The sequence below is a fragment of the Lycium ferocissimum genome, chromosome 6, assembly GCF_029784015.1.
Source record: "Lycium ferocissimum isolate CSIRO_LF1 chromosome 6, AGI_CSIRO_Lferr_CH_V1, whole genome shotgun sequence".
Lineage (NCBI taxonomy): Eukaryota > Viridiplantae > Streptophyta > Magnoliopsida > Solanales > Solanaceae > Lycium > Lycium ferocissimum.
In genome coordinates this window covers 51,414,655-51,429,829 of record NC_081347.1, presented here as the reverse complement: position 1 = coordinate 51,429,829, position 15,175 = coordinate 51,414,655, and the positions used below count along the sequence as shown (strand labels likewise).

At 33.4% G+C, this 15,175-nt stretch overlaps 2 protein-coding genes across 2 annotated transcripts; one reads left to right on the top strand and one right to left on the bottom strand.

Annotated features, from left to right (window-relative positions):
• Positions 1–241: 241 nt before the first annotated feature.
• Positions 242–3,373, bottom strand: LOC132059773 (two-component response regulator ARR6-like). Its single transcript, XM_059452554.1, has 5 exons — positions 2,860–3,373; positions 2,559–2,635; positions 2,001–2,078; positions 1,835–1,902; positions 242–768 (listed from the first exon to the last, which is right to left on the bottom strand). Exons 1-5 carry the CDS (start codon positions 3,026–3,028, stop codon positions 417–419), a joined length of 744 nt encoding a protein of 247 aa, XP_059308537.1. The 5' UTR covers positions 3,029–3,373; the 3' UTR covers positions 242–416.
• Positions 3,374–12,870: 9,497 nt separating this feature from the next.
• On the top strand, positions 12,871–14,142 carry LOC132061374 (uncharacterized). The gene is made up of 2 exons (XM_059454207.1): positions 12,871–13,100; positions 13,320–14,142. Exons 1-2 carry the CDS (start codon positions 12,871–12,873, stop codon positions 14,140–14,142), a joined length of 1,053 nt encoding a protein of 350 aa, XP_059310190.1.
• The last annotated feature ends 1,033 nt before the right edge of the window (positions 14,143–15,175 follow it).

Sequence of the window (15,175 nt, the reverse complement as noted above, 5' to 3'; positions counted from 1 at the left end):
TTATTTTTTTTGATTTATTCTAAGCACTTTTTTAGCTTATAAGCTGTTTTGCCAAACGCCTAAAAAACCAAAAAACAACTTATAAGCTGGTTTGACCACTTATAAGCCAATCCAAATGGGCTCAACGTCGTTTGTTCCGATACTTTTTGACTTTTATAGTGAATTGTTGTTATAGAAAACATATAATATACCATAACATAAAAGATCAGTTCCACATAAAAAAACAAAAAAAAAAACTGTTATAGTGAAATGGTGTTATACAAGATGACCGTTATAGAAAGGTTTAACTGTAACAGAAATATTTGTAAACCTATTGTGGTTAAAAAAACAGTAAGTGGCCAAAAATTGACAAGCCTCTACAGAGTCCGCCCGAGGGCTGAAAGGGAAAGGGAAATAAAACATAAGTCAATACGGTGTTACAAATCTGGGCTGCTGCTCATTTTGACTCGTCTTGTTGGTGAATCTGGTGAGGATGGCATGGAAGAATTGGAGGATGAATCAGCAGTGAGCAACGATGAAAATGTTATCGGGGAGGAGGGGGAGGAACATGATTCGGATGAAGGAGTTGATGACATGTCAATTGAAGTCGAAGGCGAGAGAGTAGGTGTTGATGGATCATCAGACGATGTTTCTGGTAACTTTCTCTTGTTCATTCCTTTGGCTTCTGTTCTAGACCGATCTTCGCCGAACATGTAATCCTTCAATCGTTTTACATCCGACAATTTCACCGGCTTCAATAGAAAATCTTCAGCACCTTCTTCCAAACAACTGTTATAGCATGTTTATAATTTGATCAGATCAAGAAAATGTCCTATAAAAAAAGTGAAATCTCACTTCAAAGCTCTATATTCTTCAATTACAATGACATTAACAATGCACTAAGAAGTTAATCCTCTTTTAAGATGAAAAGCACACCATTCTTTTCATATGAGTTCAAGTCCTATGCATTGACGGTGTAAAAATGTTCTATGCCATAAGCGTTATGTGTTGAATTTTAAAAAGAATTGTGTACCGAAATTAATAAATTTTTAATCTAACCTTCACAATGATGGGTTGCTCTTTAAATAGTTATCAACAACTCTGATTCCTTATCAAGGAAGAGACAATGAGATGCTATGGGTATGATTTTGTAAAAGCATGAATCCCATTACTCTTGTTTTGGTATATATGTCATAATAAACTAAGGAAGAAGTGGTTGTTCATTCGTTGCTTTTAGTCAAAAAGTATAGCAGATCATGGCATCCAAAACTACAAGTCAAAACTATTTTAACAAGTACTTTAATCAAACCAAAGAGATCTTCACAACACATGAATAAAGATACATAGAGATATGATTCTTAATTTAGTTGGACGATAGCTTTAGGTTATCAGTGGCATCCAAAAACAACAGTCAAGGTGATTGGCATGCTTTAGGAGATTCACCACTTTGGATTAAAAGAATCAATAAGAAAATAGGAAAAAGTAAATTACACTTTTTCTGCGTACTAAAATTCTAATTCTCATTAGAAAATATTGCTCAAACGGGTTAACATTCACATTTAAAAGGTGAAGGAGATATTCTTTCCCAACCCTTAAATGTTAAGGGGGTAAAATGAAATTTATTCAAACATTAGTGGTAATTTGACTTCTGGAGGTTCCTAGTCAAATCCTACTACTAGTATTTATAAATTCTAGTATCATTTAGCAGCTACATATAAGTTCTATTATCAAAGTTACTTTGGTTCTTTCATATGCATACACAATACCAAATATTTTCACAGATTCACTCAACTTAAAAGTACATACAGAGGCACGAAAGAATTTACAAAGTATATAAACAAGAAAATGAAAGTACCTGTCAATTCGTGCCAAAACATTTTCGGATGACATAATCACAACTGGTATTTCCCTAAACGATGAGCCCTGTTCACGCAAACAATTTTTGAAAATTATGAGCAACAATGTCACAAATTAGAAAAAAAATCATCAATGACAATTAAAATGTAAAGATGATAAACTACCTTAATCTTTTTGAGCAACTCGTAGCCAGTCATTCCAGGCATACAATAATCTGTAATTATCATATCCACCTTCAAAGCCTAACATCAACCATAGATAGAACTAGTCAATAACAACACACACAGAATCAAATCTTCAATCTTTTTTCTCTATAAACGTGAAGTCCCCATGGATAATGACCCAGCTGCTTGAATGCTATCCTCACTCGGATCAATACAAAACTTTTATTTGTTTAAATAACAATTAAGGTGAAGTCGGGTTAGGAACGACGAATCTGACCTAATTGTTCCTCGTAATATTTAAAAAGCATTCTGAGTGAGTTATTTAAGCTACAAAGCTCCATTAAATTGTGCACAATTTTGCAAAAAATGGCCCCCTTGTTTCTCGAGATTTATTTCATTTACTTACAATACTTAATTCACATTCATAAAAAACATCTAATGAATTGTGAGTTTAATCCATCTTGTTTAGCAGAAAAAACAGACTCAATTGGTTCATCCTAGTGTGACTCATCAGAAATAAGTATCTTCCAAATACATGTTATGATTATAGTTGCTTACACCAAATTGAACAGAGCTTTCCTGTTCATCCAATCCAAGAAATTGCAAAGCTCTCCTCCCACTATCCACTGTGGTCACTGCACAAGTGAAAACACACACTTTTAGTCACAATCTCAATTCTGATAAATAGTAAGAGAACTGAATTGACTATACTGTCAATTGGAATAAGGAAATTTCTTATCAAAATATAATTAACTACAATGCATTTTAAGAAGCTACGAGAATAAACATCAAATAAAATACATAAAAAGTTTATTAAATAAATTTAAGGTCTCTTATTAAAATTTGGCTATCGCTCAACCTTTGCAAGATGTGATTTTGAGGAGCCGTTCAATGACTTTCCGGTCAACGAAACTATCATCCACAGCAAGAACATGAACTTCATCAGAAACCAAAGACGGGCACAACTTATCAAACTCTTCCAGCTTCTCTGCCCTCCACCGCCGCGAAAACACTCCGTTCCTAGCCATTTCTCCTCTATTTTCCGCTTACCAATAATCGAAATGAAGAAACAAAAGAAGCCAGAAATTTATTTACTTGGAAGAAAAAGTGGGAAAAGAGAGTTGTTTGTTCATTTTATATACTAAAAGATAAAGAGATATCTCATATATTCATATGTACGAATTAAGATACACATCACTGTCTTCTACTTCCTCTCTCTATATATATGAACAGACAGATTATGAAAGAACAGAGTGTTTGTTCAAAATCAAATCTAGTGAAATCTACTTTTTCTTTAATATTAAGATTCTGAAAATCCACTTTGGTGGTCAAAATGATCTTCCCGTATCCACACGAGTTATTGACATCATGGCTCACATTTTCTCGCGAGTTTTTGGGTTCAATTTGAAAATCGCGCCGTCAATTCAAAATGAGAGTGTAATACCCTCCGGTTTTTCGTTTCCTTTTTAATACTTCCTCCGCCCCAATTTATATAAAAGTGTTTAATTTGACATGAAATTTAAAAATACAAGAAATACTCAATAAACGTGTGATTCACAATAAATCATACTATTTTCGTCCCAAAAAGATTATCCTTCTTTTTTTTCTAATTTTTTTTAAAAAAGATTGTTTTCTTTCTATATTTAGAAACAATTTAACTTTATAAGATGATTTACAGCCACACAAAAAGACTTATTTTGGATCACACATTTTAAAGTCTTCTTTTAATTTTTAAACTTTGTGTCAAGTTAAAAGAAAATAATCTTTTTGAAACGAAGGGAGTAAATATTTGTATAGCTTGAAAACATAATCCATGCTTATGGCCGACGAGGTGTAATAAAGGAACTGCAACAGGAAATCGTTTTGTAGTAAAGAAGTTTTGTGGTATGCTTTACTGAATGTGGGATTTTTTTCCTTGGTGGGATCTCATATTCATGTGGACCAATAAGTTCGTGCCACATATCTACTTAAAAGGCACACATATTTCAAATAAAATGAAAAAATTTATGGTGGGTGAAGTATGCCACGTCATAGTTGTTTGAGGGTTTCATTAATTGACAAGTGCACGTTATGAATCCCACTCCATTATAAGTTTTCCTTCTCTCTTTAACCACCTCCTCTTCCCGTCACCCTATCAATACCCCACCCATAACTTACCCCAACAATCCTTAATTACTCATGTCCATTTGTCTAAAGCTTGACAAAACATAACTTTTATTCTTTTTAGTGTGTTAACACAAGTCATTTCATTGCACAAATTTAAGTAAGACACGGAAAGAAATACTAATTTTTTGAAATTTGTATTTTCATAATTAATTAATGAAAGTCATTTAAAAAGAAGAAGGATAATGACAAGAATAAAAATGTTCGAATTACTCTTAAGTATAAGTTAAAACTGAGCAAGTATAAACATCAACTAAAGTAACCTTTCATTCGTTATGCTAACGCAGTTCACTGAAGTGTCATTGTATGCAGATACAAATGTATCATTCTGTGTTGAATTCCTTTTAACTCAGTATTTTTTATGTAAAGTATAAATTTATATGTAAGAATCAACTAAAGATTACAACAAATAGTAGATAAAACCCATAATTTAAATATCCAATGAGTTCAATGCTAACAACCTTAAAAAGTAAACACATAAAATTTAAATATTCAAAAGCTTTATGAAAAATACTATTCCATAAATTGCAAAAAAAAAAAATTCATCTTAATATGATGAAAAAATACATTCTAAAATATTCCAAAGTTCACATAATTTAAATCTTGAAAAACAAAAATATCACATAAATTGAGGGGGAAGGTGTATGTTTTTTGTGCAGGCGTTTATGACTTCTTTTCATTTCAGGATTTATAAAAATAGTGTCAAAACTTTACGTAATTATTTGTCAGGATCATCAACGTGCTCTTTTCTTTATATTTTTTTTGGAGAGTATTTGATGGATTTAAATGTCTTTGAAAAATGATGGAATTACTAATAGAACGAATTAATTTTATAGTGTAAGAATATTAGAAATAGAAGAGTTAGGCGAGAAATAATAAGGACTTTCAGTGAATAGAAATATTAAAGAAGGGAAGAAACTGTTTGTTTGAGTAGATAAGTGAAGCGTTTGTTTGAGCAGATAAGTAAAGCGTTTGTTTAAGGCCAAAAAAAAAAAAAAATGGACCGAATGGAAAAGAAAGAAACAGAGAGAAATAGGGAATTTGAGCCACTTTTCTGAAAGTGGGGCCCAAAATTCCACTTGGCAAATTCTGAAAGGAATTCACACACATTTTTTATCTGTTACCTAATACTTGTGCCTCACCCGTCATAAATATTTTCGTAATTTTATGCTTAAAAGTAATATTTGGGCAGTTATTGTTCAATCGGTGAAATGATAGTATTATTTTAAATCCAATTTTGAGTTAGATTTCATAGCCATGTGGACCAATAAATTTGTGTCACATACTTAATTAAAAGGGTAAAGGGTCAAAAATATCCCTCCACTTTAGGAAAAGGGCTAAAAATATCTTTCATTACAAATTTAGGTAAAAAATACCCCTCTCATCATTAAAGTTTTTGAATATACCCCTATCTTAACGGAAATTCCCAACATAATTCTATTTTATTTTTAAACCCACTTCATTTAAACCCGGACCATCTATATAAAAAAACCCATATCTATTACCCGCTTCTGTGTCTAGTAGCTCTAGATGTAGTGCTCGGAAATAAATAGGACCCGACCCATATGAATTTTTTATGCAGAGGGGCCCTTTTTGACCCTTTTCCCAAAAGGGTCACATATGTCATATCGGCTTCTGCTAAAACAAAGAGTAATTTATGCTTTAATCTAACGTTGGGATAATTGATCCAATAAGTACAACGAGGGTATTCTTAATCCATTTCTAATATTAAGGGATCGTTTGGTAGGAGGGATAGGATGGGCTGGATTATTAATCCAATGGAATTGAAATTAATCCTATGTTTGATTGATGGGATAACTTTTTTTATATCTCATCCAATCCCATGTAGATGAGATACAAGGTGGGATTAGTAATCCCACATAAAGGGCGGGGTTGGTAATCCCATCTTATCCCACGTAATCCCATTTACATGGGATAACTTATCCTCCTACTAAACTACCCTACTTTTGATCTCATTTATAAGTAAAATCAGGTCAATCAATTAAAATAAAGAAATTAATCTTTATTATTTGAAAAAATAATTAAAAAGCATAAATAGGAGGGGTGGATATATAAAGGGTTATTCTGTAGGGTTGGTGTACGATATTCAGATAATGCTAGATGAAAATAGGACATAGGAAAAAGAAAGGGAAAGATTTGGCAGGCCTAACGAAAATCTTTTGCCAGAACCCACTAAATTTTTTATTTTATTTTGCCTCATAAAATAAAATATTTTCTTCATTTTAATTTATCTGATGCTTTTTACTTCGTAAGAGTCAATTTGAGTAATTCTAAGCTAAATTTAACTTACATCAATTTAATATTACATTAATATTTAAATATACAAAAATATAAAAAACACTATAAGTCACATTCTTCTCATATCAATATACTAAAAAATATATTTTAAATTATTTATCAAAATTTGTATTATTTGAAGAAATAAAAAAGTGTCATAAAGGGAGTACATACTTTAAGTTGGACTTTGTGTTAGTGTGAGAAATTCAAAATATCGAAGAAAAAGTAGAGTATAGTAAAGGGAAAGGCAACAAGCAAATCCAATCTTATGAGATCATCATATATCTGCTAACTGTGATTTGGTTTTCCCAGTATTGATTTTCTGTTATTAATATCCGCCCGCTAGTCTCGCATTGTGTCATGACAAACATAACTTGGTCCCCACTGCCCATTAAGGGCTTGTTTGGAAAGCCACCCAGATAATTGGAATTGAGTGTAATTGACACAGTTTGACCTATTTGTTTGACTAATAGCCTGTTTGTTTGACTAAGTAATTATACAGTTAAGTGAAAATTGAGTGTAATTGAAAGGGTGTAATTACACTCTCCAATTCTCAATGGAGGGTTGAGAATTGGGTGTAATTACACCCTGTAATTACATGGTTACTTTTTAGCTTGTTTCTTTTTTGTTTTATTTTAATTTCTTTTTATTTCTAATTTATTTTTTATTTCTATTATTTTAATTTCTTTTTATTTTTAATTTATTTTTATTCTATTATTTTAATTTCTTTTTTATTTTACTTTTTAATTATTTTTATTTTTTTAAATGTATTTTTCTTTTTATATTATATATTTTTCATTTCCTTTCTTTTCATTCCCAACCTTTACTTCTTGTGGTTCCATGTAATTGCTCGTATTTTTTTTATTTTATTCATTTAGCATAACCGTGTTATTATTCTAATTTTTGAAACTACACCTCTTAATTTTGGAAAGAATGAGTCATTAACAAACTTGACATATAACAAAAACGTTATTAAAGTAGAATTTCGTTGTGAATTTGGTTCTAGACTTATATTTTCTCTTTCTTTTGAATTATTTACTTAAGTTATGTTGGAACTTATTTATGTAATGTTGGAATTTGACATAAGAGTATTATGTTAAACTTTTTCTTTAGGATTTTGAATTTAGGTTATAGTTTCAATTTTAAGTTATTTGCTCTAGTACTATTGACTTGTCATTTCACATTGCATGCTTTTTATTTTTCACTTAGAGTTGATGGATTTTTTGTGTCAAACATTTGAATAATGTTATGGCATTGTATTTATAAATATTTTTTTTTGGTCAAACATCCAATCCATGTCGTTCTCACAAAAAAAAAAAAATCTTCTTTTTAGGTTTTATAATTAATTAAAGTTAAATATTATTAATTTGAAAAATATATATCAATTATTTTTTTACAATATTAGTTACAAATATATGATTATTAATTAATATATTTTCAAGAAACAGTGTGTTATTAAATAACTAATTTAATATCATTTATAAAGGAAAATATTTTTTAAATATTAATTTTAATTTTTTATAATTAAATTTTATTTTTAAATTAAAATAACTTTGTAATTATACTTGTGTGACCAAACAGCACGCTTGTAATTACACGGTAATTACATTATGACAAACAAACAGGTCGTTGTAATTACATTACTGTGTAACTAGGCTGTGTAATTACTACCCTAGTAATTACACCAATTCCAATTACCAGGTGGCTTTCCAAACAGGCCCTAAATTGTCCACGAGGTGAGGTTTTTCCCTCCCCCTTTCCTTTTGTTGTTGTTGTCAATTTCCTCCGTCTCAATTAGTAGGCGTTTGACCATGGAAATAAAAAACAAATTCACTTTTGTTGGAATTTTGAAGTTGGAGTTGTATTTGGCCATAATTTTTTCAAATAATATTTTTGTTTACTCCTTAAAAAGATAACAATTCAATTTGTATGTGGTTTAAAGGATATGCAGTTTGATTCGTTAATTATGTAAAGGAATAACAACAATGAATAAAGATTAACGATAAGAAAGTAAAGAGATAGCCTCAATTGACTTGAAGAACAACACGGCGATTAGTCCGGACCGGAGCTTAAGAACCTTGAACCCGAACCAGGGTATAGAATTATATTGCCTTTGATGTTTATAGAGCTTAAGAACTAGGGTTCTTCGTATAAGTGTGCAGAGTAAAAACTGAGATGGTCACTTATGAGGGTTTACCTCCCTATTTATAATACAAGTGTTTGTGTTATACGTGGTAGCTGAATCAATCATGGGGATAATGATTCCCAAAATCTCGGGTGTAGCAGTTGGTGATGTGTCGTGTAGCGGGATGTGCGGAGAGGAATTCGCAACGGGCTGCATTTCTCAGACTCTTATCAACTGAAGCATAAGACTCCTCGGATCCTGTTGCATCCAAATAACTAAGTTCGAAACATTTCTATCCGACCAATTGAGCGCAATTTCAGGTTGTATTTGAAATTTTCATGGCCAAATACTGATTTTTGAAAAAAGTGAAAAAAAAATGGGGAAAAAAGTGAATAATTCTTATGGTCAAACAGGTCCTCAATGTGAAGGTGGTTGGCTTGACACGAAAATTAAGAGAGAAACGAAAATCTATGGAACTTATGGTTTAAAATAAGCAATAGAGAAATATGTGGTTATAAATCATTTCTTTAATGGTAAAATGAGAAGTTTCAAGCTGAATTGTTATTCTCTCCGTCGCAAAATAAGTGTCACCTTAGCAAAAATTACGCCCATTAAGAAATCAAGAAATACAATGTTGAGTTTACTAAACTAGCCTATTTATTAAATATTTTTTGAGAATTAAGCAATATTAAATATGACTATTTTTTAAATGCTAAGAGCATAGTTAGAAATACTTGCCGAGTTTTGTCTTGAATTCCTAAGGTGACACTTATTTTGGGATAATTTTTTTTCTTTTTGCTAAGGTGACACTTATTTTATGACGGAGGGAGTACTAAAATAGATTGGTGGTATTCTTTTTTGGACTGACTAAAGAGGAAAGAGTGTCACATAAATTGGGACGGAGGGAGTACTTGTCCAGCAAAACTGTTAAAAAATGTTTATTTGAGAAGCATTTTATTAAATAAAGACAGTTCGTGTTTGATCAGTTACTTTTTTGGGTAATTGATAAATATATTGTGTCCTGGTCAATCTTTTCAAAAAGTGTTTTTGAGTGCCATTACGAAAAGGAACGAGTATCATGTCACTTTTAACTACTAGAATTTTTTACACGGAAAAATTATCTTAAATATTTATTATGAAAACCTTTTGATATTATTTAAAAAAAATATTAACTCGTATTTTTTCCTAGCAATGCTTTGTTATTCTAAAGAGGGAGAGGAGAAATGGAGGAAAGGGGCGGTAGAAAAAAGGAAGTAACTCGTATTTATAGTTGATGGATTATTCTAACGAGGAAAAGGAAAAGAAAAAGGAAGAGATAGAAAAAAGTAAATAAATAACAAAAGACACCGTGGAAACCAAATTTTTAAAAATTGTATTTAATTGAAAGATAAATGCGTTAAATTAATGAAGGATTTTTGGTAAATACAAATTAATTGTAAGGATACATTTGTCTTTAAAAAAAAAATTAATTTCTACTTCTGCTTCTGGGAAAAAGCATAAATTAATAGTTTAGAAAAAAGGTTTCTGCTGCTCCTCAAAAGCATTTTTTTTTATTGGCCAAACAACTCAAATCTAAGAAAAAGTGCTTTGGGAAAAAGAAAAAAAAAACTTTTTGGGCTCCAAGAAGCTTGGTTAAACAGGCTCTTAATAAATTTTTTCTTAATTTTATGATTTTAAATATGTCACAATATTTTTGTCTCGACTTTAAATTTTACAATTGATAGCTAACGAGCTATTCCCTACTAGATGAATTTCGCATTCAATGTACATTCTCAGTTTCAATGATGAAATCATGAACAAAATATTATACATTTAAGGGTTCTATTTCGCGATCGCAGAACCACACACACGATCTTGAGGGTTTAAGCCATCCGTCCTGGACTGGTTTCACCACGATTGTGACTTTCCTCTCGAGAAAGAGGACCTAGACCAGGTTTACTCATGTCGCTATCACTACCAGCTGATCATAATGTCAGAACTTCCTTCGAGATAGCAATGCTTTCACCATAAAACCAACACTAGATTTTAAATAAAAACATGATCTAAAACATGTCCAAGGCCGTCGAAACACAACTCAAATCTTATCAACAAGTCCCAACTAATATTAACAATATATAAAACGCTCAAAAGTTAAATTTGGGTGGAAATACTCAAATGATTTGTCGAATTGTTACATTCTCCCTCACTTAAATAAATGTTCATCCTTGAACCTGTCAAGAACCTTTTTATAATTGTCAAACAATCGTGAATCTCACGGATACCCATGTAACCGGACTATCTTAAGGATGTAAATCTATGCAAGGTTCTCTGAAGTGTGGTCTGAATCGGTGTGAAGTTCGCGGACTTGGTCAACCTCTCAACAATGACCCAAACTACATCAAAATTCTTCAAAATATGTGGTAACCCTACCACAAAATCCATAGTGATCTGCTCTCATTTCCACTTAGATGTAACTATCCTCTAAGTCAAATCACCTGATTTCTGATTCTCATACTTGACCTGTAGGAATCAAAACTTGTTTAGACATGAAGTCATATATTGTAGGAACGAAATGCAATAATAACAATGTAAATTTATATAATTAAAAAAGGATAAAAATAATTTCTTAGAACGGGCTAGTTCTCAGCACGGGTTTTGCGTATCTAGTCTTATTAGAAGAATAAACTAGAGTGTTTTTATATAAAAAAAAACGTATATAGGGTCTTTTATATTGTATTGTCATCCACTAAAATAATAGCTAGAAAAAATTTCTCTCTCTCATGGTACCGGCGCACGTTAATTAAACATACACCGGCGTGTCATTCATGGCGAAAGGACGGGCAAAAGGTAAGGCGCAAGTACAACAACAGGTCGATGGACAAGCTCGTGGAAGAGGACACCCTCGTAAGATACCCTTGGCAACATTTGTGAACTCTACTAGCCAAACATTGGAACCACCAGCAGAGGTGATTTCACCGGAATTTACTGCACCCTCAGCTCCGAAGCGAACCGAGGCCTGCGCAAGTCGCACAGAGGTCGCAAAGAAGCTGGTACTTAGTCCGCAAACCCTAATAGAGAAGGATGTGGCTCAAGCAGAACAAGGGTTGCCACCCACAAATCTGGCGGCTTCTAGGAATAAGGAGAAGATGACAGAGTATAATAACCCTAATCTAGTGGAGGTGGAAGCTGGGAATGAAGCATCGGACCCTACACGGGTTAATTTGTTCAGGAATAATAGAGTTGCTGCAAATGGTATGGCCTTGAACTATATACCACCATTACTTGTTGATGGAGTAGTTGTTGCTCAACTCGAAGAGAATGATGTGAAAGTAGAATTGGATAAATGGAAAAGTGCCCTGGTTGTCTATTTCTTTAGGGAATGTCCGGGATACAATGCTATGAGTCGTTTTATTGCTCAAAATTGGACTAATGTGTCTTGTCCTGATGTATATTTACATGATGATGGATACTTCATAGTCAAATTTACATCTCAAGAAGATATGTATGAAATATTGTATGCGGTGCCTTACACACTCAACAATAGACCATTGATTCTGAAGGTATGGACTAAGGATTTTGATCTTAGTACTGAATTTGTTGCTGAGATTCCCCTTTGGGTGCAATTTCCAAAATTACCACTTGACTGTTGGGGACGAGGATCTATGAGTAGGATTGCTAGTACTATTGGGACTCTAATCTTTGCAGATGAGTGCACCACTAAGCAAACTAGACTTTCTTATGCTAGAATGATTATTGAGATTAATGTTACTAAACCACTACCAGGGGAGATTATGATTAGAGACCCTAATGGAAAACAACTATGTCAAGTGGTAGTCTATGAGTGGAAACCAGAGTTTTTCCCTAAATGTCATAAAATTGGGGATATTTGTAGAGAAGAGGCAGTAGTAAAGGATCCACCTCCACCAAAGAGGAAAAGGAGGGTAGGTAAACCTACTCAAGCTTGGAAGACAACTGGAGTAACCTGCTCCTACGTCCATACTAAAACTATACAACCTGAGCTGCCTGCAGAGGTTGTTGTGGTAGGTGTTATCCAAGTGCATACAGGATCAAGCCATAACTCAACTCCTCAAACCCCTGTGGCTAACCAGGAGGTAGTGGTAAATGGTTCAACCTCTCATGTCCCTTCAAGTAGCAATCCTAGTACAAGTCCTGAGTTTAATTTGAGTAATTTTCCCGTACTTGCATCTGTGCCAACTAAGAATACTTATGAGTTATTGAGTAAGCACACAAGTACTATTCCTGCTTTACCTGTGGATAGGGGTGGAGTAGCTCCTACAGTTTAACATGTCTTCGTTATTTTGGAATATTAGAGGCATAAATAAAAGGTATAAGCAGAAGGAGTTAAAAAAGTATCTAGGGAATAAGAGGATCAGGCTAGCTGGTTTGATTGAAACTAGAGTTAAAGATCACAACAAGGCAAGGGTATTGAATAACATAGTCCCAGGTTGGAAAGCTTTAAACAATTACCAACAGGCTGACAATGGGAGGAATTTGTTTGTATGGGATCCAAGTTGGTTTGAGGTCACCCTTGTCCATGCTACTGCTTAATTACTCCATTGCTCAGTGAGAGATAAGTCATCAGATAACAAATTTCTCATTACTAGTATCTATGGTTTTAACACTATGGAGTTAAGGAAGTAGTTATGGCAAGACTTGAAAACACTGACTCAAGGAATTAACCAACCATGGTTCATTAGTGGAGATTTTAATGTTGTTCTACACTTTAATGACAGGTTATTTGGTAATCCTGTCAGTTTGCAAGAGGTCCAAGATTTTTACAATGCCTGCATGCAGCACATTGATGTTTATGAACACCCTTGGCAAGCGGACTACTACATATGGTCTAATAAGCAACAAGGTCCTGAGCGAATTACTAGTAGAACTAATAGATCCTTTGGCAACAGTGAGTGGATGCTTAAATGGGGTCAAGTTGTCACATTATATGACCTTCCATTTATATCTGACCATGCCCCCATGTTAATTACTTTACAGCAGCAATTCAGTCATAGACATGCGTCTTTCAATTTCTTTAATGTTTGGGTAGATCATGATTCCTTTCTCCCATTAGTTAAGGATAAATGGAAAGAGGAGAGAGCGAAAAATCATATGCAGAATGTATGGATGAAATTGAAGTCCTTACAGCCTGCATCCAAAGTTCTCAATAACCAGGAATTCAAGTTTATAAGACTCAAGATTGACAAGACTAGAGAAGAGTTGTTGCATCTGCAAGAAGAAATAGCCCATCACCCAACTGACACCTTGATTCAGCAGGAGAAACAAGCTCTACTTAATTTGGAGAAATGGTCCTTGATAGAGGAAAGTGCTTTTAAACAAAAGTCAAGAGTTAAATGGGTGAAACTAGGGGATTCAAACAACAAGTATTTCTTTGATGTCTGTAAAGAAAGGAGTCACAGGAGTCAAATACTAGAAATTACATCCTTGGCTGGTATCAAGTTATATGATCCTCAGAAAATCAAGGAGGAGTTTATTTTGTTCTACGGGGATCGATGGGTTCCTCGGCAATTTGTCTACTGCCGGTGTGCAAACAAACTTTGAAGAATGGACTGTGCTTACACTCCGGCCAAAGATTGGCTTTATGCTCGAGAGGTGACAGAGGGTACAATTTATCTTGCTCTACGATCATGGAGATGATAAAGCTCCAGGTATTGATGGCTTTAACTCCCTATTCTTTAAGAAAACCTGGGACATTATCAAAATAGATGTCATAGCAGTAGTTAAGAAATTTTTTGTAAGTCATTCATTGTATGGTCCTCTTAACTGCACCATTGTCTCCTTAGTACCCAAAACTAAATGTCCTACTACTGTCAAAGAGTTTAGACCTATTGCCTGCTGCTCAGTGTTATATAAGATTATCTCCAAAATCCTAGCCAATAGACTTTATGCTGTCATTGATTCTGTAATTTTTAATGCCCAGTCTGGTTTTATACCAGGTAGGAACATCTCTGACAAAATCATTTTATCCCATGAACTAGTAAAAGGCTATAATAGGAAGCATATCTCTGCTAGATGTATGATCAAAATTGATCTACAAAAAACATATGATTCTGTGGAGTGGGTGTACCTAGAACAAGTTATGACAGAATTAGGATTCCCTCATGTCTTTACATATTGGATTCTTGCTTGTGTCAAAATTATGAGCTATTCTATAATTGTCAACGGGGAACATACTCTTGCTTTTCCAGCAGCTAAGGGTCTTAGACAAGGTGACCCCATATCACCATTCTTGTTTGCTATAGCTATGGAGTACCTTAGTAAGAGTCTGAATGACCTTCAAACTGTCAAAGCCTTCAAATATCATCCTTATTGTGCTAAACTAGGCATTACCCATCTCTGTTTTGCTGATGATCTCCTACTCTTCTCTAAGGGTGATCTTAAGTTTGTGATAGAAATCCAAAAGTATTTCATGAAGTTTTCTGCTGCTTTTAGACTTCAAGCCAATATGGGGAAAAGCTCAATATATTTGGGGGAGGGGTGCCTCGGGAAACACGAGTCGGAATACTTCGCAATTGGGATTCTCCACGGTGAACTCCTTTAAATACCAGGAGTACCCTCATCCACTAAGAAAATG